The following is a 26,640-nucleotide window of genomic DNA, read 5'->3' as shown; positions in this document are numbered from 1 at the left end:
GTTACCCTGGACGCCTACTGAAACTCAAACCCGCTGAACAGTAAACACACTTCTATACAATGCTTGAAGAATTGTTGTTGAAAAACGTACCGTTTTCTGTCTAGTGTTCACTAAACGAATGCTACAAATTCTTCTGAAAATGTCAGTATTATCAGCGAGAAATCTCGTAAGTGTGAAGTAAATATGCAGGGTAGGAAGAGCTAGAACTTTGAGACACCTGAACAACGGTGTACACGAAGTTCGTGAACTGACATATCGTATCAGTCTGACCGCTCTCTTCTGGCCTAAGAATGTTCTTGGTGAGCGCACAGAGGAGCTCCAAAATAAAACACCGTACGAGCCAACGAAGTGAAAGTAAGGAAAGTAAACAAGCCTTCGCGTTTCGGTAACAGAGACAGTGAGTATAATTCCTAGAGTGAAGCTAGCAGTGCTCGATTTGGATATTGGAAATTTGTGGTAAGGTCTTATGGTACCAAACTGCTGAGATCATCGGTCCCTAAGCCTATACACTACTTAATCTAACTTAAACTAACTTACGCTATAAACAACACATACACCCATGCCCGAGCGAGGACGCGAACCTCCGACGGAGGAAGCCGTATAGACCGTGACAAGGCAACTTGGACCACGCGCCGGCCGAAGTGGCCGTGCAGTTAAAGCCTTCCATTGATCCTCAGTCCTAAGAATTTAAAATGATCGAGTTCACTGACTGTTTACCTTGAGACAGTAAAATTCCTCTTTTCCAAGAGTTCCCATTCAGAGACTGTGTGCATTGCATTTTGTTGCAGCCAAGCGTTAATCTGTTCTCTGAACTCCAAATGCTTATATTATCGATTACCGTATTAGGTGAAACATCCCCTTTCAAAAATTATGAGTTACTGTGCTGGTAAACTTCTACATTATTTGATACAAAGACAGCTGAGTAAAACTGAATGTACTCAGACAGTTCTCTCTTTACGTATTATGATCATCACTAAACTGACAAACAATGTTTTCTTAGCTCAACGCAATCTGACTTTCAATAATCCCTACAAAAGAATGGCCCTGACTAACAATAACCTATACCTTTCATGAATCACTTACCTCACAAAAATCTTCGTTACTCGAACTACTGCAATACAGCGAGCGCCAATACTGCCAGCTAAATAAAAGATTCTAACTAGTGAAGGCACTAACTACTGATAGGCATAGTTAACAACTGAACAATTTTGATAGAGAACAAACAATTACTTACTTTAAGAACACTCAAAAGTCATATATATATATACGAGTATATAGCCAATCGGGGCGTCGCGCGCTCGCACTCAAGCGGCCTGACGGGGGCGGTTTTGTTCAACGAGTGGCTTGGCTCGTTAGCTGATACTTGAATTTACGCGCGCGACGATCTGATTGGCTAACTTCAATGCTAAATAAACCGGAAACGGCGCAACGTATCGAATTTTTCTCTCAACATTTATGTCTCAGTACAACTTTCCCTACAACATCACTACAACCGTTTCAGACATTTTCTGACCACCATATATATATATATATATATATATATATATATATATATATATATATATATATATATATACAGGGTGTTACGAAAAGGTACGGCCAAACTTTCAGGAAACATTCCTCACACACAAAGAAACAAACTATTATGTGGACATGTGTCCGGAAACGCTTTCTTTCCATGTTAGAGCTCATTTTATTACTTCTCTTCAAATCACATTAATCATTGAATGGAAACACACAGCAACAGAACGTACCAGCGTGACTTCAAACACTTTGTTACAGGAAATGTTCAAAATGTCCTCCGTTAGCGAGGATACATGTATCCACCTTCCGTCGCATGGAATCCCTGATGCGCTGATGCAGCCCTGGAGAATGGCGTATTGTATCACAGCCGTCCATAATACGAGCGCGAAGAGTCTCTACATTTGGTACCGGGGTTGCGTAGACAAGAGCTTTCAAATGCCCCCATAAGAGAAAGTCAAGAGGGTTGAGATCAGGAGAGCGCGGAGGCCATGGATTGGTCCGCCTCTACCAATCCATCGGTCACCGAATCTGTTGTTGAGAAGCGTACGAACACTTCGACTGAAATTTGCAGGAGCTCCATTGTGCGTGAACCACATGTTGTGTCGTACTTGTAAAGGCACATGTTCTAGCAGCACAGGTAGAGTATCCCGTATGAAATCATGATAACGTGCTCCATTGAGCGTAGATGGAAGAACATGGGGCCCAATCAAGACATCACCAACAATGCCTGCCCAAACGTTCACAGAAAATCTGGGTTGATGACGTGATTGCACAATTGCGTGCGGATTCTCATCAGCCCACACATGTTGATTGTGAAAATTTACAATTTGATCACGTTGGAATGAAGCCTTATCCGTAAAGAGGACATTTGCACTGAAATGAGGATTGACTCATTGTTGAATGAACCATTCGCAGACGTGTACCCGTGGAGGCCAATCAGCTGCTGATAGTGCCTGCACACGCTGTACATGGTACGGAAACAACTGATTCTCCCGTAGCACTCTCCATACAGAGACGTGGTCAACGTTACCTTGTACAGCAGCAACTTCTCTGACGCTGACATTAGGGTTATCGTCAACTGCGCGAAGAATTGCCTCGTCCATTGCAGGTGTCCTCGTCGTTCTAGGTCTTTCCCAGTCGCGAGTCATAGGCTGGAATGTTCCGTGCTCCCTAAGACGCCGATCAATTGCTTCGAACGTCTTCCTGTCGGGACACCTTCGTCCTGGAAATCTGTCTCGATACAAACGTACCGCGCCACGGCTATTGCCCCGTGCTAATCCATACATCAAATGGGCATCTGCCAACTCCACATTTTTAAACATTGCACTGACTGCAAAACCACGTTCGTGATGAACACTAACCTGTTGATGCTACGTACTGATGTGCTTGATGCTAGTACTGTAGAGCAATGAGTCGCATGTCAACACAAGTACCGAAGTCAACATTACCTTCCTTCAATTGGGCCAACTGGCGGTGAATCGAGGAAGTACAGTACATACTGGCGAAACTAAAATGAGCTCTAACATGGAAATTAAGCGTTTCCGGACACATGTCCACATAACATATTTTCTTTATTTGTGTGTGAGCAATGTTTCCTGAAAGTTTGGCCGTACCTTTTTGTAACACCCTGTATATATATATATATATAATGACATCCATCTTTACAAATTTCCTTTTTCTGGCGGACACACGTCCAGATCGTCCTCTTATAGTAACCTCTCAAAACCTCAAAACTCTGGCATCTCTCTCTCCACATCCACCACTGTTGGCGGCTCACCTCCAACTGCCCAACGCTACGCGCTGTTGACATCCAACCGCCCAACACTACACAAGCGAATATTCCAACAATGAGTCCAACCAGCCACAGACTGCACACAGCACCGTCAGTGATTTTCATACAGAGCCCTACGTTACCAACATAAAAACCTAAACAGCCTACTTACATAGGTATATCATTTACATTATGTTTCTCGTCTTCCACAGTAACGGTTCTATCACCCGCAAAGAAAATTTTTTTTTCAGTCGTCTGTTATGCTTAGTGGCATGTCATTGAATGTAGTGGAGAGTATTGTACCTACTGGATAGATTATCTAGGAACACAGGAAGATTTTTGGTCGGTACTTTAGCCCACTGAGTGATTTTAGGATCACATGAACGAAGACCGACATAAGCATTTCCTGCCATTTTCTGCAACTTTATTGTTACTAGACAAGGTGTGCTTTGAACAGTATTTGTAAATATTTCACGTTCTATGCAGTTTCAGTGTTGTAGACTATATTAAAGCTGTCTAGAATATAGTGTTAATCCTTCAGGTAAAGAATTTGACGGTGAGTAGAACATTATATATTTTGAGAACTATTTGTATAATATTTGAACGTTAAGCTACGCTTTCAGGGTCGTGCACCAACTTGTGCATTGAAACAGAAGAAGGCCTTTTGCCATGGTACATGTGATTCTTGAAAATCAACTGAGTTTCTTTCATGTCGTAACAATTTTACCTATTTCAAAATGGAAATTTTGTTTCCAACAGTTTATGTTTCAAAAAGGTATTTAATTTGTAGCTGGTTTTTTATAATACTTCCGCTTAGTTTTATTTCTCTTACTCATTACACAGGCCCAAAAAATTTGAGTTTCAAAACACTTTTTTTGTAACTTTAGCTTACTCTTTTTGTTTCTGAGTGAGATGCATCTCAAAATTCTCTCAGTTTTTCTCTATTACGTACTTTTGTTTTTAGTAAGAGATTCTTCTTGACACAAATTTGTTCCGCTATAATTATAATGCTATATGTAATACAATATTATAATTAAAGCAGAACAAATTAATATTGCTTATATTTATATGTTATATAAATAGCATACCAACTCTCTAGAATTTATTTAGCATCATCATCATTCACGCGCTAATGTGTTCTCCTTCCCTTTTCATTCTTGTTATGAAATGACTCTACGTTTTCTCGACGCAGCTACCAGCAATAGTCTGTCACCAGTTATACTAACATTCCAACTTCCTTGATATCATTTCTCCATGACACGAATATCCTGATCAAATCTTTCCCCCTGCTTGTCATTGATAGCTCCGAGATTTTCGGGACAGAAGCCCAAATGTGATTTGAGGAAGTGAAATTTCAAGCTCATCAGGCAACAGAATTTTTCAAACCTCTGAAGCATTTTTGAGCGATGTTATAGTAATCTGCACTCTTTTCACTCTCCAAAAACTTGGAAACGACGTCTTTGAATGCTGTCCACGTCTCGTTTTCATCATACGTCATCGTAGCAACAAATTCGTCATCCTGCATTAATTTGCGGATGTCAGATCCAAAATACACCTTCTTTGAGTTTGCCCTCTGACAAATTAGGAAAACATTTCCACAAATCTTCAAAACATCTCCCAGGTTTAGGAGGCGCTTTCAAAAATTGCTTTATCATGCCTAGCTTAATGTAGAGTCGGGATTTCGGCGAACTGGAGGTTTGTGTCTGATCCCATTTGGGTACTGGCTCCGCTGTCCCACTCTTATAGAAAATATGGGTACTTCGTAAATCCTTCCTGGTGGTCAAATACCTTGAATATAAGTCCCCACAGATCATCCACTGATAATCTGAGTACTTTACTTTTGTAAGTTTCAATTGTATGTTTTCTTTAGTTTCTTTAAGTGCACTGAAGGCCCAATTGTCACTGAAGGACATTTGTAACTATAATGCAAACGAACAGCTTTTAAGCTTCTTTTGAGGAATCAATAAATAGCCTTCAAGATTATTTTTCATGCTCTATTCCACATTAATGTATTAATCCTGGTAAGGAAGGAAAAAAATACTAAGTCGCCTTCCAGTTCAAAGTAAGATTTAAACTGCAAGTCTTCCTTTCTATTTTTTGCTTGGACCTAGGTCTCTCGAAAGGTCACTGAGTTCGATGATTAAATACATCACGGTTCGGATGTCTAGCACGCCCGAAAGTAGGATCTGCTTCATCACTCCAATCCGTTGGATCACCATCACTTGATGTGTCTGAAGGAAGTACAATTTCTTGTAGTAATTGTAGAAGGTTCCCTGCAAAAATACTGAACCATGCAGCCTTTATAGCCGTCCATAATTGCAAAGTGTTGCTGGTGCAGGATGTTGTGCACGAACTGCCTTCTCGATTACGAAACACAAATGTTCGATGTGATTCATGTCGGGAGATCTGGGTGCCCAAATCATTCGCTCAAATTGTTCAGGATTTTCTTCAAACCAATCACGAACAACTGAGGCCATGTAACATGACATCGTTGTTTGGGAACGTGAAGTCCATGCAGGGCTCCAACTGGTCTCCAAGTAGCCCAACGTAACAATTTCCAGTCAGTGACAGCTTCCGTTGCACCAGACGACACAGTCTAATCCATGTAAAAGCATCCCACACCGTTACGGAGCCACCACCGGCTTGCACAGTGCCTTGCTGACGACTTGCGTCCATGGCTTCGCCTACCATCAACTCTTACGAAATGAAATCGAGACTCATCTGATCAGGCCACGGTTTTCCAGTCGCCTAGGGTCCAACCGATATGGTCACGAGCCCATGAAAAATGCCGCAGACGGTGGCGTTCTCGTCCTGTTAGGAAATGCACTCGCATCAATCGTCTCCAGCCGTAGTCCATGGACGCGAAAGTTCGCCGCAGTGTTCTAATGGGTACGTTCGTCGTACGTCCCATATTGATTTCTGCGGTTATTTCACGCAGTGTTGCTTGAATGTTAGCTCTAACAACCACACAAACGTCCCTGGCCTTTTATACCTTATGTACGTGATACTGCCGCCGCTGTATATGTGCATATCGCTATCGAATTACTTTTTTCACCTCATTGTACGTAGGCTGAATACTGTAAATCCAGCCCTCTAATTATATTGATGTTGATGGCTGCAACTGAGGGAATTGAAGAAGCCACGGTTGCTAATCTGTGTAGTGTAAGATCCTCATACTTGGCCGGAACCTACCTGCGGTTGCATGCCAGCTGAGATGCCCGCTGCTGCTTGTGTAGCAGCGGCGCTGGAAGAATAAGGACGGGACCGCGGTAAATGTGACATTAATTGGCCGTCTGCGTGGGCGGCCATGGGCGCGACGTCTCGCCGCTGACGCAGACGTCGACGCCGCCCAGCTGAGAGCAGCGCGCGCCATGTTTGAGACGGCGCGCCCAGACGCGCGGCTAATAAGCTACCCAATTAGCGTCTCGTCAGCACCTCAATTACGCTAATTATTTGGGTTTTCGCGGTGGGCGGTAATCAGCTCAGACCCGGAGTGGGAGGGGGGGAGGGGGGAGGGCAGCCGGGATGGTCGCGTCGTCACGTCGCGGCTCAAAAGGGGGGAGGGGGAGGGACAGGAGGAGTGTGTCGCGTATGACGAGACGAGGGTGCACTTCCGGCTAGTCCATCGATCGGATGCTGTGCCGTAGTCCGCAACGCCTACAAGTCTCACATAATGGTCAGACCACCTTGTCTGTGAGTTCTTCTACGAAGATCGCAGTTGGTCACATTATTCCGACTCGTCTTATGTTGATTTCAATATTTCGGCTGGGTGGCCAAGATAAAAACAGGCCCCCTGTTGTACTGAACGTGATGGGGTTACTTCTTAACGCTAGGGCGGCGTTCGAGCGGTGTCACGTGACGCCGTGCGGCGATTTAGTGATAAGTGCTGCGTTGTCAACAGTCAGGTTGATGGTTGTTGTGAAGACAGTTCTTAAGAATGCCTTTTTTTCAATCGAGCAAAGAGTGTTTATTGTTGAAACTTCTTTGGATGTAAATTGTTTAAAATGTTAAATGAAAGGTTCACGAAGTTCATTGACCAGAAAATATTGAACCTGTTTACGAGTCTGTGGTAAGGAGTCAACCGAAATCAACTAGACGTTTTTCCTCCCAACTAAACACAAACTAAAGTCACGCCAGAACACGTTGAAAGCAGAATCGGAAAGAAATTATTAATTTTCCGAAAGTGAACTGATAACGAGTGCTACGAAATGCAGTGTGTTTTGAACATAATTTTGAAAATAAATTGCCAGTTTCCGGCGAGTAAGGCGTAAGCAATGAAGCAGAATTTCAGATATGGTATGTAGCATGTTAGTAAATACAGTAAATAGCCGCTTCCAGTAAAGGAAAATGTATTAATGGTTATCTGTCATGTATTCGTTCAATCTCCGGCTAATCGGGTATAACTGCAAGCTTGGTGTATTCACTTTACCGGCTCAATTCGTGATTCACGTTCTCACGTTGGTTTCTTTTCTAGAAATTATCCCCAAACTTTCTAAGATTTGTTGAAAAACAGAATCACCTCTAATTTCCAGTGGCCCATCACGCTGCCTGATGAAAATACTGAAGCTCCCAGAAGGGGAAGAGGAAACACAATGACACTGCACAGTTTGAGAGGGTATCGTGGAGTATTTATGGCTTAACGCGTTCGATAGTAATCGGCCACTTTGACCTCCAATAACTCATGTACTATTTAAGTTACGTCCCTGTAATTCACACCAATTTAGGTTTACACTAATAGCTTCCTAAGGACATAGGGCGATCAACAAAATCGGATGAAGCGTTTATATTTTGGAAATTCGTTGCTGGGTGTTACTTGTATAATTTACATTCATATACTAAACTTTAAACTAATAAAGATAGTGAAAATCTAATCACACCATCAGAATCGTCGTGCAGATAATAATAATGTACATTTTCATTTTGAGGAATCATGATTCATCTGGCTACAATTAATTTCTATACTAACTGTGAAATGTCTGCCATTAAGGTTTCACTAAGTCCACCATCTTTGGCACTACCGGCATAGACATCTCCTTCATCGACACAAAGCACCGTTCTCGTCACAGCGGAATTCCCAGCCACGCGGCTGGACCATGCGCTGGGGCTACCCCTCTCGTCCGGCTAACATATGGCACCACGTGTTTTCTGCCGGGCCCCGTCTTTGACGAACGTCCTGTGCGGCCACCCCAACTCCGAACATATAATATTTCCAGGGCGTCACAACTCGCCCGTTACCTCAGAGTATGCAATGTTACTTTTGTGACTACAAAGCAGAGTCAAATTTAAAAAGGCCTTGGTAGTATGAACCCACCTACCGGTATGGCGTGTCACTCTTTACGGCCTGGATGCATCGGCTGATTCAATTGGGAAAGGTCTCATAAAAGCTGTCGTATGCTCTCCTGTCGCAAGCTGGCCCAAAACTGTTGTATCTTTGATATCCTGGATACTGTCACTGGGATGGAATTAGCATCCGAGCTGGCCCCACAGACGTCCTATTTGGGTGAGATCTGCTGATCTTCCTGACCTCACTGATACCTCAGCAGCAGATATGTTTGATATCCTGGATACTGTCACTGGGATGGAATTGGCATCCGAGCTGGTCCCACATATGTCCTATTTGGGAGAGATCTGGGAATCTTCCTGACCTCACTGATACCTCAACAGCACATGGAGATACGTGGCATGGTGGACAAGCATTGTCCTGTTGAAAAATGGGACCACGATATTGTTGCATGAGAGGTAGCACATGAAAACAGAGGATATCCATGACATACCACTGCGCTATCAGAGTTCCGTCAGCCACCACCAGTCGTGACCTGAAGTCATCTCCGCCGGCCGGAGTGGCCGAGCGGTTCTAGGCGCTACAGTCCGGGACCGCGCGACCGCTACGGACGCAGGTTCGAATCCTGCCTAGGGCATGGATGTGTGTGGTGTCCTTAGATTAGTTAGGTTTAAGTAGTTCTAAGTTCTAGGGAACTGATGACCTGAGATGTTAAGTCCCATAGTGCTCAGAGCCATTTTTTTAAGTCATCTCCGATGGATCCCCATGCCATAAAGCCCGGAATACCACGGCTATGCCTCTCCTATACAATGGAAGAATTGGACCGCTCCCCAGGTCCCTGTCGTACTTGCCGATGATGGCCATCCAGACTATTACAGAGTAGTGATTCGTCGCTGAACACAATGTGAGACCATTCATCAGTAGTCACTACTTCGCATTCATGAAATCACTTGAAATGCAGCTGTTTATATTGTGTGGCATTAACGGAAGACAACGGATGGAGCGGTAATTCCTACTCCGTCTGCTGCTAGTCTCCGAACCAAGTTGAGGGACGGTACACAATGTTGTAGGAAGTCCATTACTTTTTCTCGGATGTCAGGAACAGATGTAAAACGATTACGATGTGCTTACTGCACGTTAAGGTGATCCTCACTTGTGGTGGTCAGACATGCTCCACCAGAACGTTGACGATGGATATGGCACCTCTCATCATCCCATGCTGTCCAAAATTGGGCCACTGTCACATCCGAATACTCCACAAACCACGATTCAAGCAGCTGGTCAAATGGAGAACAACAATGAAGCCCCTTTCAATCCCTGTCAGGCGCTACAACGCTGTCTCAGACGAGTATGCGGCAGCACGTTTGCAGTGATCACTCATCACATATCGCTGTTCACGCCCTTTACGTGCCTTACCAGGCTTGATAACAATACTTAACACGAAAAACACTAAGGCTCTCTAGTTGCATATATACCTGTCACATACAACTGCGATTCTTAATCATTTACATATCCACCAATGGTGTGAAAGTGTACAAAGTTACGTTGATAACCGTTCATGTCTTGTGGGTGCTTCACTTGTTTTGTCAGACAATACATTTATTCGATACTTGTGTGCCGTCAATATCGTTACTCCACTGTACGCAACACAACTAGACTGCTGTGACAAGAACGTGATCCTTTGAACAACTACACGTTCCATATCGTAGTGTTTATTGTGAATATAATCTACGGAACCTACTTACAAAATATGACTGCCTCATTTGTTTTGCTGACGAATTACGAAAAATAAGGAAGAATTGAGGGTTACCAACAGTATTTTTTGAAGTAATTACTGAATTTTTTAGTCCTTTATTTACCGAAGTATAGTTATAAATTAATTTAAAAACTATTATTTTATGTGTATATTGTTTTATGTTTTAAATAGAACATAGTAATACATAAAAAATCTTTTCTCGCTGTAGTGAAGTCTTTCTTGGGACGCCTCACACAGCAGGATCTTCAGACTGCCCGCCACCAATGTCTGAACTGTGGACTCTGCAACAGAAAAAAGAAAACTGACTTGTAATCACACTTATGTGTCTTTCTGGTAGTATTTCACACACTGATTTGAATTACAATGTCTAGAAGTCTGTAATGAAATAAATAGTTTTAAAGCAGAAAATTACTGTGATTACTGCTGTAGGAATTTGCAAATACAGTACTCCCTATCAGTTATATTGTATACGAGAACTCTGAGTTATTGAAGAGTATCCCCCGAGATATGTCTTCTTTTATTGTGAGAAGTCAGTTTAATGTTAAACTGATCGATATTTTTAGCTGTGTAATTGCGGTCAATCCATATTTACAGTTTGACTGATAAATGCATACCTTCCAAAAACGTAAAGACAAAAGGCCTGACAGACGATTTGGAATTTGCTTTCTTTGAAATAACTGAAACAGAACAAGATAATCAAACCAATTAGGTGTGGCAATATATTTAACGTTTCAGAATGATATCGTTTTAATACTCATGAAACTCCATTATATGCATCACCACTTAGCAGTTAGTGAGCAAGGTAGTTCAAACCAGAGGCAGATGTCCTACGGCATGGAGAACCGCACGAAGTCCATTGGTCGGGTCAACGAAGTGTTACGTGCGTATAAAGGGATTGGGGGGGAGGGGATTCATGCGAATAGAGAAAGATATAAGTTTTTGATATGTGGTTCTGTTATCTTCTTCGAACTACGTATCATTCACTGACTAATATCTCATGGAAAGGAGCCCAACACACCTTTGCCGCTTCTTGTCAAACTAGAGGTATATTTCTCAAAACTATTGACGTGCATGAAGGACTTTTTCCTCGTAAAAGCAAACGCTACAGGTTCCTACCTAGTCTCTTTTCAGTAGGTATTCCTTTCACCCAAAGCGTGGTCCGAATCGTCGATTGTTGTATTCATTGCTGTACAAGCGACGGACACTTGCGTCCGTCAGGAACTTAACAAAACAGTTACGACAAGTGTCAGTACCTTCGTTTCCAGGTCAGTCAGCGAAAAATTTCTGCAAGACGAAGTTATGATTATCTAGACCCCTTTCTTCCTTTGGGGCACATCAAAGTACGCTTCAAACTTCCGCGACACCCTTACATTTGATTGTTTTCGTAGATGCAAAAAAGCAAATACATAAAATACACACAGCACACTTTTTGAATAATTATGAGCGTAATCGCTTACAATGATGGGAGATTTCCTGCAAATTAGGGAACTGCCAGAACGATTCGGTGATAATTTTTTATGTTCTAGATATTTTATCTGCGGAAGGTCATCAGACATTAAAAATTTCGCGACACCCACATCGGTTGAGAAACGCTGCTTTAAACAGTACCAACACTGAAGAGTAATGAAATGTTTAAGAAAATGAAAAAAAAATGTATTTTCCCAAATGGTTTGCTTTACCAACAGTCTAATCTGTGATGTATTATTCATTTGGACGTATTACGTCACTGTGTGACGTCGCTGAAAGTAAACCATTGCTGCCTACTTGTAACTAAACATTTCCAGTGATGCTATTGTGGGGTCATGGTGTGCAGTGCCTCATTTCATGTACACTGCCGGAAAAAAATCGTATCACCAAGAAAGAAAGTGCGACTTTAACGAAAGTTGGTATGCGTGTTTCTACATCTGAAGTCTGATGTATATTCAAATTTCCCGCCAGTCGCTTGCGAGTGGCGATAGTAGCACCACTATGAGGATGCAAATAAGGTTTGCTTTAAATACACGCTGTCAGCGTTAGTTACCTTTGAGAATGGACATGGTGAGCTGTTATTAGTCAGGAATACTATTATGGCGACAACACCTCAATGAGTTCGAACGAGGTCTTGTAATAGGGATACGAGAAGCTGGACATTACTTCTGCGATAACGTGGAAAGACTTGGCAGGAATGTAGCCACTACGTATGACTGCTGGCAGCGGTGGTCACGGGAAGGCCGGTCTGCGGACTGCCATGTACCTCTACCGAAAAGAACGACCATCGTGTTCGTTGTGTGGTACTGGAGCATCGTACCGCATCTGCAGCAGCAATTTCAACAGCATCTGGCACCGGTGTGACACAAAAAGCTGATACAAATTGGTTACTTGAAGGACGGCTTCGAGTCAGACATTCTGTAGCGGGCATCCCGCTGACCCTAAACCAACGCCATTTGCGACTTCATTGGTGTAAAGGGACAACTCACTGGTGGGCAGTATGGAGGTTTGTGGTGTTTTCTTATGAAAGTTGATTCTGCCCCAGTGCCAGTGATGGCTGTGTGTTGGCTAGAAGGAGGCCAGTTAAGGGCCTGCAAACAACCTGTCCTGGAGTTATGATCTGGGATGAGATTTCGCATCACATCAGTAGTAGTCTCGTGGTTATCCCACGTATCCTGAAGGCAAATTTGTACGTGAATTTCGTGATTATACCTTTTGTACTGCCATTCATAAACAGCACTCCCGGGAGTATTTTCCAGCAGGATAACGCTCGCCCAGATACCGCTGTTGTAATCCAACATGCTGTACATCGTGTCGATATGTTGCCTTGGCCTGCTCGATCACCACATCTGTCTCCAGTCAAATACTTCTGCGACATCATCGGATGACAACTCCATCGTCATCAACAAATGGCATTAACCGTACCTGTACTGACCAACCAAGTGCAACAGACATGGAACTCCGTGCCACAAACTGACATCCGTCACCTGTGTAGCACAATGCTTGCACGACTGCGTGGCTGCAGTCAACACACTGGCGTTTACACCGGTTATTAACATATCAGCATTTTACATTTACAATACCTTATCTCGAACTTAGATTAACCTGTAATCTTGCAAAGTTAACCACTTAAATGTATTCCTGAAACTTAATGATACTACATTAATTACATTTTGGTGTTGCGTTTCTTTCCGTCTGCATATTTACCGGGTTGGTACTAAATTTAATTCACGTGGACGGTTTGGAAGGTAGGATGCGGGTATAAATACGTAAACTGCTGGTAGTCGGACAATATCTAAGACATGTTAAGTGATGAAACTATATCCCTAAATATTGTAGAAGAACAATTGTTGTCTGTAAGTTAACCCTGCAACACATGTGATCGTAACACACTAAAAGAAGAAGGGTATAATCATGGAAACTGTATGCACATTTCTTCCGTGGAGTGTTAAAGAAATGTTGTTGTTGTTGTTGTGGTCTTCAGTCCTGAGACTGGTTTGATGCAGCTCTCCATGCTATTCTATCCTGTGCAAGATTCTTCATCTCCCAGTACCTACTGCAACCTACATCCTTCTGAATCTGCTTAGTGTATTCATCTCTTGGTCTCCCCCTACGATTTTTACCCTCCACGCTGCCCTCCAATACTAAATTGGTGATCCCTTGATGCCTCAGAACATGTCCTACCAACCGATCCCTTCTTCTGCTCAAGTTGTGCCACAAACTTCTCTTCTCCCCAATCCTATTCAATACTTTCTCATTAGTTATGTGGTCTACCCATCTAATCTTCAGCATTCTTCTGTAGCACCACATTTCGAAAGCTTCTATTCTCTTCTTGTCCAAACTATTTACCGTCCATGTTTCACTTCCACACATGGCTACACTCCATACAAATACTTTCAGAAACGACTTCCTGACACTTAAATCTATACTCGATGTTAGCAAATTTCTCTTCTTCAGAAACGCTTTCCTTGCCATTGCCAGTCTACATTTTATATCCTCTCTACTTCGACCATCATCAGTTATTTTGCTCCCCAAATAGCAAAACTCCTTTACTACTTCAAGTGTCTCATTTCCTAATCTAATACCCTCAACATCACCCGACTTAAATTGACTACATTCCATTATCCTCGTTTTGCTTTTATTGATGTTCATCTTATATCCTCCCTTCAAGACACCATCCATTCCGTTCAACTGCTCTTCCAAGTCCTTTGCTGTCTCTGATAGAATTACAATGTCATCGGCGAACCTCAAAGTTTTTATTTCTTCTCCATGGATTTTAATACCTACTCCGAATTTTTCTTTTGTTTCCTTTACTGCTTGCTCATGAACAAGAAATATAATTTAAAAACTGTACGTATAACCGTCTAAGCTCAGCAATAACTCAGTCAGGCCACGTGCTCTTTCAGCCTGAAGAATAAATGCCAAAAATAAGAACAGAATATAATTTTCGGAAGTATCGTGCCTACTGTCCTTTGACATAAGTGACGCGACTTAAATAACAGTGATTGGTAGTCGCTGAAGCATAGATGTACATGGAATTTCCCCACATTGGTTATATAAGTCCCCTGATTACGTCCATGTTAACATGTACGTGGATCCTCGTTATTCTATGCAAAAAAATTTTGAAATAAATGCGACCGAATAGAGATTCCTGGTGCCAGAAAGGGCATCAGGCTACCCTCTGCAACGAGCATTACCATACCGACATTAACGTATCGACTCAGCGAAGACACTGGGTAAAGACCAGGAAAAATAAGAAAAAAGTTGCACTTTGCCATCCAAGCAGTAGTACTGTCTAATACTGAGAAATTTACAGAACGCATAGTAGGCCTTCTGATGAAGTATCAGAATGCTTTTCTGTCTAGTATACAGGTAAGTTCAAAAACGTGCACCCATATCCATATTCAAAATATTCCTAAATTTTGACGCATCCAGTTCCCAAACCATGCACCGATGTGTAGTGAATCCTTCAAAACTGATCAGCTTCGCATCTCACAATCGTTCACTAACGATGACGGCCCACGAGGTTCCCTCTTCAATATTGACGTATGCTCCACCCTACACAAGATAATAATCACTGTTTCCTTTTCTATACATCCAGTACACAGGGTTAACCAGAAATCCACCGATGATTTTCGAAAGTTGTTTAAAGATTCCTTCTGAGTATTTTGGTCTACGGCACTCACAGTCTCCGGCGGTTCGTTATAAAGCAATAATGTAGCTATGATTTTTTTAAGTTTGTCATCGTAGTCACCATTGTAGTCACCATTTTAATCAAGAAGCCTGTAATATGCAATAACTAAACAGTAAAAAACGCGTAGTATTGCCACATCCTCAGACGAAACATGTACACTTTTATTGCACCTTGAGCGTAACAGAAGACCGCCACCACGACTTTACCAGTTGAAGGTGTGGCTTTGAACGTTTTCTCCAGAGGAGGGGTGAGCGGCACCACTCCATAGATTGCTGTACTGTTTCCGCTTCGAAATGATGAACACATGTTTCATCGCTTGTGAATATATTCGAAAAAACTGTCACGATGAGCTTCGTAACGTGCAAGCCATTCTGCACAGATAGTCTTTAACTTTTTGTAAATGTTCGGATAATAAGTTGCCGTCTCTTTATCTAAGAATAGATGATGAATGCAGCTAGCCGCTATCTCTGTGTAATGTCTTGTCTGTATAGATGTGTATCTGTTGCCTTTAAGATCCCTTCACCTTCACACATAAATCTATACAGTAAAGTAAGGCCCTCCCCGTTATTGGCTGATCCGTGATAAGACAGGTGAAAAATTTGACTAATGGAGGATTATTAGTATTATCTCTATTTTAATTCGCTCTCTCTCTTTCTCTCCTTTATCTATGTACAGCTTTTAATATAATATTTCATTACGTGAAGTCAGCCAAGTAGTCTCTTTGGTGGAGTCCTTCGTCTTGGTAATCAGCGGCTGGCTTGCTGTAAGAGATCTTTACATTTATTATTACTGTTAAACACCGCAGTCAGTCGGGAGAATCAATCGTTTGGACAATTTGTTCCTTTTACGAAAGATTGCGACTTCCAGATGTGTACGAAGCCTTTTTGGACGATTTAACACAGACTCAGTGATTGCAGGCTCTCTTCGACACAGCTGATACTTCCCCACTAATTACAGGGCCAAAGTGATCATCAAATGATTCAGAAAAAAACTCATTCGTTCATTCACTCCAGAACAAAAAAGTCACAAACCTTATTTATGGAGGAAATTGTGTATTAAATCCATCTCCGTTACATATCCAGATCTCCGGTGACTCCACGCCTTAATTATTTTCCTTTTACAGTCTCTTTCTCCTCAAACAAACCGCTAGCGGCACAAATGTTAATTGGCTCGCTTTAGCGAGAAGAAAAGCAGAATATGTATTTCTCAGAAACACGTCAATCCCTCAACAGATACTCCAGAAGCTGCTCTAGTTCCCCTCTAACAACCATGGAGAATGCATATATGCATCTCTGTTATTTCAAAGAATAAACGCACTAGAAAATACTTTGGCGTCGTCGTGCTGTCGCCGCATATATTACAAGAAAATCAGATCATATAAATTTTCAAAAAGTGAATGAATGTGGATGGTTTGATTGAAAATGATTAATTGGTGCGTGGTAGAGGGTATTTTCTGTGGGGACATTACAAGTCCTACAAGGAATCCAGAGAGCACACACCTGTGAGTATCCCAAATGATAGGTGAGGGTGTCAGCACTAGCAAAAGAGACGCCCAGTTGAGCAGCGAGGGGTCTGGTCGTGATACGTCGATCAGTTCGAACGAGAGTGTCCACACGTTCCAAAATTGCACAGCTGAGTGTAGCCGACCTGCACGCTGGAGACCAGACAAGTTTGCACGACCTTGTTGCGATGATGACAGACTCCTCGCCTAACGTCTAGCCGTGCTTTTGTTCACTGACAGGTCTGCCTAAACATTCTCAAAGCGCCTATGAACATCTGCGATGCTCAATGACATCTGTCTGCTTGGAACACACCTCCACTACAGACGCCATTTTGAAGCTACCTCACGAAACTGTAAGGACTGAAGCGGGAACATTCCACGATGTCGCACAGCAAATTCGCATTTCTTCAATCGATACTGGCAGAGAAAAAATGTGGACGCCCCCCGTATACTTGTTTTTCGATGTTGAAATTTCGCAATCAGAAATGCGTTTCTCCTAATAATCAGGGAGGCAAGATTTATTTTCTGCAAGCAAGTGATACTGTTTCCAGCTAGTAGAGTGTTTTACTGTTAGGGAGATCGTCGTATGAAGCCTTTGACGTAGGGCCAATATTATTACAAGCTCTTAAAATGAAAATAAAAGAATAAAAATACGACACGTGTCGCATTCCCGGTGTTATTATATTTTGAAAATAAAAAAGGTAGTCCAATTTCTTTGAGGAATCACGCTTTAGCTGCACGTCTGGCGTGGACGAGATTCGTTCTCAATTTGGGTGCCCGTCTAAAAATAATAAAGGAGACTGGATTTTGTTAACATCACAGGTACAAAAGATGAAAGAAACAGCCAACACGAGAGAGCGAAGAAAACTTTTTAGTGCGCCTCATGGCGAGGATAAGGCGATAGTGGGTGGGTTTCTACTGGTAGGTGAAGTGGGGAGGGAGATGGGTAGTCAATATGAAAGTGGTGTCTGTAGGAGGCGATCAAACAACTGAGAACAACAGGGATCTGCCTGTTACAGTTGGACAATGAGTAATCTTAAATTTGTATAAAGTGACTTGGGAAACGATACAAGGGAGTCTTGCCAGAATAATGGAGACTCCGTGGCAATAACGTCATATTGTGAGTTGTATGTATGCATACAATGACTTTTTAAAATATTCCCATCTCTTACACCAACAGTAGCCACGGCTACGACGTTTTCGCTTGCTTGCTTAGTGAGTTTTTAAGAAGATCTTTCAAGAACAGGAATCTGTTTATTGGAAGTAATACGAGTTTCTCCTTCTAAACTGATGGACTGAATATGCCTGGCATTTTAAAACTTTGTGTCTGGCCGGGACGGCGGGGACTGTAACCCAGAATCTAGCTTTTCCCGGCTATGCAAAGGTGCGGGTTCGGTTCCCGATCTGATACGCAGTTTTAACTAGCCAGAAGTTTCGAAACTCACATTTCAAGTTAAACTTAATTTATTTATTTTTGTGGCAAGGAGACAAGAAGGTGCTGAGTGAATGGTGAAGAAATGTAGTCATAGAATAAATGTCATCGAAGCCACGTCGGTCAGCAACTTGATATAGCCAGGAGCAATTACTGCTGATCGTTGTTAAGAACTTATTGTATACGTTGAGAGAAGAATTAATTTAATATGCTCGACTATGAAAGCAGATTTTACCTCCTGCTGATTTCACTACATTACAAATTTTGTTTGCAGTTATATTCATTATAGAACAGAAAAGAGAAATACCACTTTATTGCGATACGCAGTATCATCTAAAATGCAGAGGTTAGTTAATATATTCGTTGCTTCTTGGCAACTGTCGGCGATCGATAATTTAAACAAATAGTTGTTCACTGCTACCTTCCTTGATTTTTAAAATTTTAAATAATACATTACATTACATACGTGTCACTTTTATTACTATTTATTTGTCGATAGATAAATAAAAGGAAATTGGACCAAATTTCAATACTGAGAAGAGATATCGAAGTTCTTCGGCATACAGTTACTAAAAAGTAAGATCGAAAAATCATATTTGATGACGCGTCTTCTTTGTTTTTGCACTTTTGCACTTCTACATACGCAAAATTTAACCGACAGGAAGAAGGTGCTGTGATATGCAAATGATTAGCTTTTCAGAGCCTTCACACAAAGTTGGCGCCGGTGCCGACACCTACAACGTGCTGACATGAGGAAAGTTTCCAACCGATTTCTCATACACAAACAGCAGTTGACCGGCGTTGCCTGGTAAAACGTTGTTGTGATGCCTCGTGTAGGAAGGAGAAATGCGTACCAACACGTTTCCGACGTTGATAAAGGTCGGATTGCAGCCTATCTCGATTGCGGTTTATCATATCGTGGCATTGCTGCTCGCTTTGGTCGAGATCCAATGACTATTGGCAGAATATGGAATAGGTCGGTTCAGGAGGGTAATACGGAACGCCGTGCTGGATCCCAACGGCTTCGTATCACTAGCAGTCGAGATGACAGGCATGTTGTCCGCATGGCTAAAAGGGATCGTGCAGCCACGTCTTGATCCCTGAGTCAACAGATGGGGACGTATGCAAGACAACAACCATCTGCACGAACAGTTCGACGTCGTTTCCAGCAGCAGGGACTGTCAGCTCGGAGACCATGGCTGCGGTTACCCTTGACGCTGCATCAAAGACAGGAGCGCCTGCGATGGTGTACTCAACGACGAACCTGGTTGCACGAATGACAAAACGTCATTTTTTCGGATGTGTCCAGGTTCTGTTTACAGCATCACGACGGTCGCATCCGTGTATGGCGAGATCGCGGTTAACGCACATTGGAAGCGTGTATTTGTCATCGCCATACTGGCCTATCACCCGGCGTGATGGTATGGGGTGCTGTTGGTTACAGGTCTCGGCCACCTCTTGTTCGCATTGATGGCACTTTGGACAGTGGACGTTACATTTCAGATGTGTTACGACCCGTGACTCTACCCTTCATTCGATCCCTGAATTTCAGCAGGATAATGTACAACCGCTTCTTGCAGGTCCTGTACGGGCCTTTCTGAATACAGAAAATGTTGGATTGCTGCCCTGGCCAGCACATTCTCCAGATCTCTCACCAATTGAAAACGTCTGGTCAATGGTGGCCGAGCAACTGGTTCGTCACAATACGCCAGTCACTACTCTTGATGAACTGTGGTATGGTGTTGAAGCTGCATGGGCAGCTGTACCTGTACACGCCATCCAAGCTCTGTTTGACTCAATGCCTAGGCGTATCTAGACCATTATTACGGCCAGAGGTGGTTGTTCTGGGTACTGATTTCTCAGGATCTATGCACCCAAATTGCGTGAAAATGTAATCACATGTCAGTTCTAGTATAATATATTTGTCCAATGAATATGTGTTTATCATCTGCATTTCTTCTTGATGTAGCAATTGTAATGGCTAGTAGGGTAAATTACTTCAGTTTTGAGCAGCTAACTTGAGTTTAATCTGTATTCTAGGTTGAAAAATATCACTGAATCTCTTGAAGTTGCAACGTTACTGATATAAGTGTTAACGTAGTACGTATATCAATCTGAGGGACAACTTCTCAGGTCTCTGCCATCAATAGTGTCATTTTCTGTCTCGTTCGGGACACGTAAAGTTGTTGTCAGTAAAATGTGTGCCCAGCGAGGGACTGTGGACGGATACTGCCCCCACGCTCTCCCAACCTCATGTCACAAAAAAATGTTCAAAAACAAACTCATATTCATCTCTGCCAAACAGACGTATCAGCTCATCATTAGTTATAGGCGAACCAAAATATGTAATGGGTAGAGGTTGTAGCATTTGCACACAGAGCCAACTGTCGTGAAATCGCAGAACTGAATCGTCACAGATGTACCAAGCTCCTGCCGTGTTTGACGTAAACTGGTAGGGACGCGGACATTTTGCTGTGCTGTTTCTGTTGTAGTGAGGCGCCTCTCGCAGAGCGCCCCCGCAGGCGTGCGACACCGGAGACGGCGGCGGCGGCGGCGGCGGCGGTGTGGGAGACGTGACGCGCGCACCGGAAGCACCCACACCCACACCCTGGTCCCCCCATCCCCCTCGCGGAAAGCGATACGGCCGCTCCACGCCGCCTGCAGCGCCCCGCGCCGCGCTGTGTCAGTTCCCACCCGCTGCCTCTCCGCCGCTCCGCAGACGTGTCAACAACAGCCGCGTGTGCCGCTTTCACATTCCAGATCGCGGTGCGTCCGAAGAGATCGGAAACAATATTCTCGACGGGTGTTCAAAAGCGTCGCCGGTCGGGACACGAGGCTGCAACGTTTCCTACATTTTCAGCTATTTTCAGCCATGTTGAATCGCTCATCTACATCTACATCTACATCTACGTGACTACTCTGCTATTCACAATAAAGTGCCTGGCAGAGGGTTCAATGAACCACATTCAAGCTATCTCTCTACCTTTCCACTCTCGAACTGCACTCGGGAAAAACGAGCACTTAAATTTTTCTGTGCGAGCCCTGATTTCTCTTATTTTATCGTGACGATCATTTCTCCCTATGTAGGTGTGTGCCAACAGAATGATTTCGCAATCGGAGGAGAAAACTGGTGATTTCATGAGAAGATCCCGTCGCAACGAAAAACGCCTTTGTTTTAATGATTGCCACTCCAATTCAAGTATCATGTCTGTGACACTCTCACCCCTATTTCGCGATAATGCAAAACGAGCTGCCCTTCTTTGTACTTTTTCGATGTCATCCGTCAGTCCCACCTGATGCGGATCCCACACCGCAAAGCAATACTCCAGAATAGGGCGGACAAGCGTTGTGTAAGCAGTCTCTGTAGACCTGTTGCACCATCTAAGTGCTCTGCCAATGAATCGCAGTCTTTGTTTTGCGCTACCCACAATATTATCTATGTGATAGTTCCAATTTAGGTTATTTGTAATTGTATTTACTTGAATTTACAGCCTTCAGATTGTGTGGCTTATCGTGTAATCGAAATTTAGCTGATTTCTTTCAGTACTCATGTGAATAACTTCACACTTTTCCCTATTCACGGTCAATTGCCACCCTTCGCACCATACAGATGTCTTATCTAAATCATTTTGCAAGTAGTTTATATCATCTGCTGACTTTACAAGACGGTAGATGACAGCATCATCTGCAAACAATCTAAGATGGCTATTCAGATTGTCTTGTATGTCGTTAATTTAGATCAGGAACAATAGAGGGTCTATAATACTTCCTTGGGGAAGTATATATGTGTTTGTGTCTGTGTGTGTGTGTGTGTGTGTGTGTGTGTGTGTGTGTGTACAACGTAAAGGAAAACATTGTTACTAAAAATCTTTCCAATTTACTTTAATTTTTACACATTACTGTAAGAATAGATTTTGCTTTTATAGCCTTGTACTCGCCTGACAAGAAAACCTGTCCTTCCTGTCATCACACTTCTCAAATTCCCACTGTGTATAACTTCAGAGAATACATTTCCATGCTCCGACTGAGAGAACGCCAGCTTTGTTTTTCCTGATGATGAGATCCTCCTGAGTAACCATCCACAGGTTCGAATAGGTAACTACACTCCTGGAAATGGAAAAAAGAACACATTGACACCGGTGTGTCAGACCCACCATACTGCTCCGGACACTGCGAGATGGCTGTACAAGCAATGATCACACGCACGGCACAGCGGACACACCAGGAACCGCGGTGTTGGCCGTCGAATGGCGCTAGCTGCGCAGCATTTGTGCACCGCCGCCGTCAGTGTCAGCCAGTTTGCCGTGGCATACGGAGCTCCATCGCAGTCTTTAACACTGGTAGCGTGCCGCGACAGCGTGGACGTGCACCGTATGTGCAGTTGACGGACTTTGAGCGAGGGCGTATAGTGGGCATGCGGGAGGCCGGGTGGACGTACCGCCGAATTGCTCAACACGTGGGGCGTGAGGTCTCCACAGTACATCGATGTTGTCGCCAGTGGTCGGCGGAAGGTGCACGTGCCCGTCGACCTGGGACCGGACCGCAGCGACGCACGGATGCACGCCAAGACCGTAGGATCCTACGCAGTGCCGTAAGGGACCGCACCGCCACTTCCCAGCAAATTAGGGACACTGTTGCTCCTGGGGTATCGGCGAGGACCATTCGCAACCGTCTCCATGAAGCTGGGCTACGGTCCCGCACACCGTTAGGCCGTCTTCCACTCACGCCCCAACATCGTGCAGCCCGCCTCCAGTGGTGTCGCGACAGGCGTGAATGGAGGGACGAATGGAGACGTGTCGTCTTCAGCGACGAGAGTCGCTTCTGCCTTGGTGCCAATGATGGTCGTATGCGTGTTTGGCGCCGTGCAGGTGTGCGCCACAATCAGGACTGCATACGACCGAGGCACACAGGGCCAACACCCGGCATCATGGTGTGGGGAGCGATCTCCTACACTGGCCGTACACCACTGGTGATCGTCGAGGGGACACTGAATAGTGCACGGTACATCCAAACCGTCACCGAACCCATCGTTCTACCATTCCTAGACCGGCAAGGGAACTTGCTGTTCCAACAGGACAATGCACGTCCGCATGTATCCCGTGCCACCCAACGTGCTCTAGAAGGTGTAAGTCAACTACCCTGGCCAGCAAGATCTCCGGATCTGTCCCCCATTGAGCATGTTTGGGACTGGATGAAGCGTCGTCTCACGCGGTCTGCACGTCCAGCACGAACGCTGGTCCAACTGAGGCGCCAGGTGGAAATGGCATGGCAAGCCGTTCCACAGGACTACATCCAGCATCTCTACGATCGTCTCCATGGGAGAGTAGCAGCCTGCATTGCTGCGAAAGGTGGATATACACTGTACTAGTGCCGACATTGTGCATGCTCTGTTGCCTGTGTCTATGTGCCTGTGGTTCTGTCAGGGTGATCATGTGATGTATCTGACCCCAGGAATGTGTCAATAAAGTTTCCCCTTCCTGGGACAATGAATTCACGGTGTTCTTATTTCAATTTCCAGGAGTGTATTTTACGTCCGGGATATTTTACCGAAGAATATGCCATCATCACTTAACCATATGGTGGAGCTGTACTTATTCTGCAAAAATAATGGATGCAGTTACCTCTTTCTTTCAGCTGTTCGCAGTACTAGAAGAGCAAGCTCGCTTTAGCTAATGTTACAAGGCCAGATTAGTCTGTCAACCTGAGTGTTCTCGTACAGGCTGCTGCCCCATTCAGGTACCGTAGCTCAGTCCGGGCTTCCAAAATACAGCCCTCCTTCGTGGTTACACCTTCGGTACGGCTATCTGTATTGTTGAGCCACACAAGGCATCCCACCTCGGCAAAGTCCACAGTCCACCGATGTTTCCATTTGATTACTGTTACCTCAATGTTAACAGCATTTGCTTCTTCGAAGACATTGACCTTTGCATTATAGTCTGACAAGTTTATTTTAATTATTGTCTTTAGACACTCTGGTGATATTTCTCCAAGCAAAGTAACTTGTCTCTTCTGGATGGCTCAAATTTCGCACGCATAAACTAGACTTGGCTGTACAATAAACTTTTACACTTACGGCTACGTCCGTATGTTCACGTGCTGTTTGTCTAAAATAATCATCCGTAAGCAACCGGAAACTCTGCTAACACATTTGACACGCTGTCGAATTTCATTGTTTCCATATGCCGACAGATGAGTGCCGATATAGAGAAGCTGATGTACATTCCGCAAGAAATCGCCATTACGTGTGATGTAGGGTGGCTTTAAGGCTGATACATTTTATGATGCCTGTTTTTATTAAGATCTAGGTCAGTGACTTTACAATCTTCGCTAATGGCAATCAAAGTAAATTGTAAATCATCTTCTGTGTTGGCCGAAACAAAGCTGTGATCAGGGTACTGGAGTTCTATAACGCCAGTTAAAGAAACATTGTCCCTGGTCCTTAGTCGTTTTAGGTTGATCAATCCTCAGACAGTCGTGTATTGTGTATTTACATCTGAGGGTAATTTTGCTTTCGACCGCTACTGTCGCAGGTTCGAATCTTGCCTCGGGCATGGATGTGTGTGACGTGCTTAGGTTAGTTAGGTTTAATTAGTTCTAAGTTCTAGGGGACTGATGACCACAGATATTAAGTCCCATAGTGCTCAGAGCCATTTGAGCCAATTTTACTTTCACAGGATCGATGAGAATAAGCTGGGGACTATTGAACGTCCCTGTGTAGCACCAACGACTACTCCAAGTGGTTCTTGCTCATCACTAGAGGGAACTGTGGCATACATGTTGTCATGCGACAGCCGAGAAACCTACATGCATTATTGTGGGCAGCCAATTTAAATCGTATCTCTCACAGTGAATCTGGCTTTACAGAGTTGAAGACCTCGACAATGTGTCTCGAGTGCAGGCGTTTAAGAACTGAAAAAATAACGCCAAGAAAAAGAATTCTGTCCACTCTTCTTGTCTTGGATACAATGTTATTAATATTTGTCACAAAAATATGCGACTACGAATTACGAGGGTTAGATGCAAATTTTTAAGTATGAGCTTGATAAATGAAGCTTTGTTCACTAAATTCGGTCATGTTGTTCATCTTCCTCTATCAGGGTGTACACGCGGACAAGGATAAAAAATTCCCGGATTTTCCCCAGGTTTCCCGGTCAAAAATACACTTTCTCCCGGGTGAAAAAACACTTTTTCTGTGTTAAGTGACAGTATATTTTCCCTCAGATGTGCAAAACTCATCAATCCTTTGAATGGTTATGGTTGTATACACGGTCGTAGAATTTCCCGGCACTTTAGAAGACGAAACTCAGGGAAAAAGACACGTTTTGGAAATATCTTTGATGTGCAGAAACATGTACGCTGCTTATTTTCGTATTACGAAAGTATACATTGGAATTGCACCAAACACTGTATGTTACTAAGCTAAGCTTTCGCATACAATGTTGATTTTTTTGCGCGTGTTACACTTTAAGATATATCACACAAATGTGCCAGTAAAATTTTTAATAATGACATAAATGTCTGATCTTCAGGTTTCGAAATTCTTCTAAAAGGGTCGTCATCTTGAATTGATTTTTAAATGAGAGTCAAACGCTGTGTGATTTAAGAAATCCGTGGTACATTCTCGCACATAATTCAACTTACGTAAAAGGATATTTACTTTGAAAGTAACGCTTTTCGAACAACAATTCGCAATATATTCCCGCGACCTGTTAGAAATAGGTTCGTTTCAGCAGTTGCTACAGAGCGCAGATAACAGTCGACACCGCGCTTGCGCAGCTAACATGAAAATGACAGGTTCAAATGGCACTGAGCACTATGCGACTTAACTTCTGAAGTCATCAGTCGCCTAGAACTTAGAACTAATGAAACATAACTAACCTAAGGACATCACACACATCCATGCCGAAGGCAGGATTCGAACCTGCGAGCGTAGCGGTCGCTCGGTTCCAGACTGTAGCGCCTAGAACCGCACGGCCACTCCGGCCGGCAGCAACTATGACGTAGCCCGTATGTACGTACGTGTAAAACATTGAAAGATCATAATTATGACATAAAAGAAACAAGACGTCAGAGGATACTCCAGGAGCATCGGAATTTTGTGAACCATACTAAAATGTGCACATTTTAAGTGCATACTTAAAGCGCACATTCGTATGCCCAGATACCCAATGATATTTAGCTTTTCAGTGTGGTTTCCAGGATGTAAATTCCCTT

At 43.4% G+C, this 26,640-nt stretch overlaps 1 protein-coding gene across 1 annotated transcript in view; it reads left to right on the top strand.

The window, feature by feature from the left end:
- LOC126159909 (RNA-binding protein MEX3A-like) overlaps positions 1–26,640 on the top strand; it is an 89,676-nt gene that overhangs the window by 43,082 nt on the left and 19,954 nt on the right. The window contains exon 2 of the mRNA XM_049916718.1: positions 20,936–21,192. Within this exon, the coding sequence (XP_049772675.1) occupies positions 20,936–21,192 (257 nt within the window). The remainder of the gene's footprint in view (positions 1–20,935; positions 21,193–26,640) is intronic.

The sequence above is a fragment of the Schistocerca cancellata genome, chromosome 2 (assembly GCF_023864275.1).
Source record: "Schistocerca cancellata isolate TAMUIC-IGC-003103 chromosome 2, iqSchCanc2.1, whole genome shotgun sequence".
Lineage (NCBI taxonomy): Eukaryota > Metazoa > Arthropoda > Insecta > Orthoptera > Acrididae > Schistocerca > Schistocerca cancellata.
Note: the sequence above shows the minus strand (reverse complement) of the source record. Positions and strands in the feature narration are given on the sequence as shown.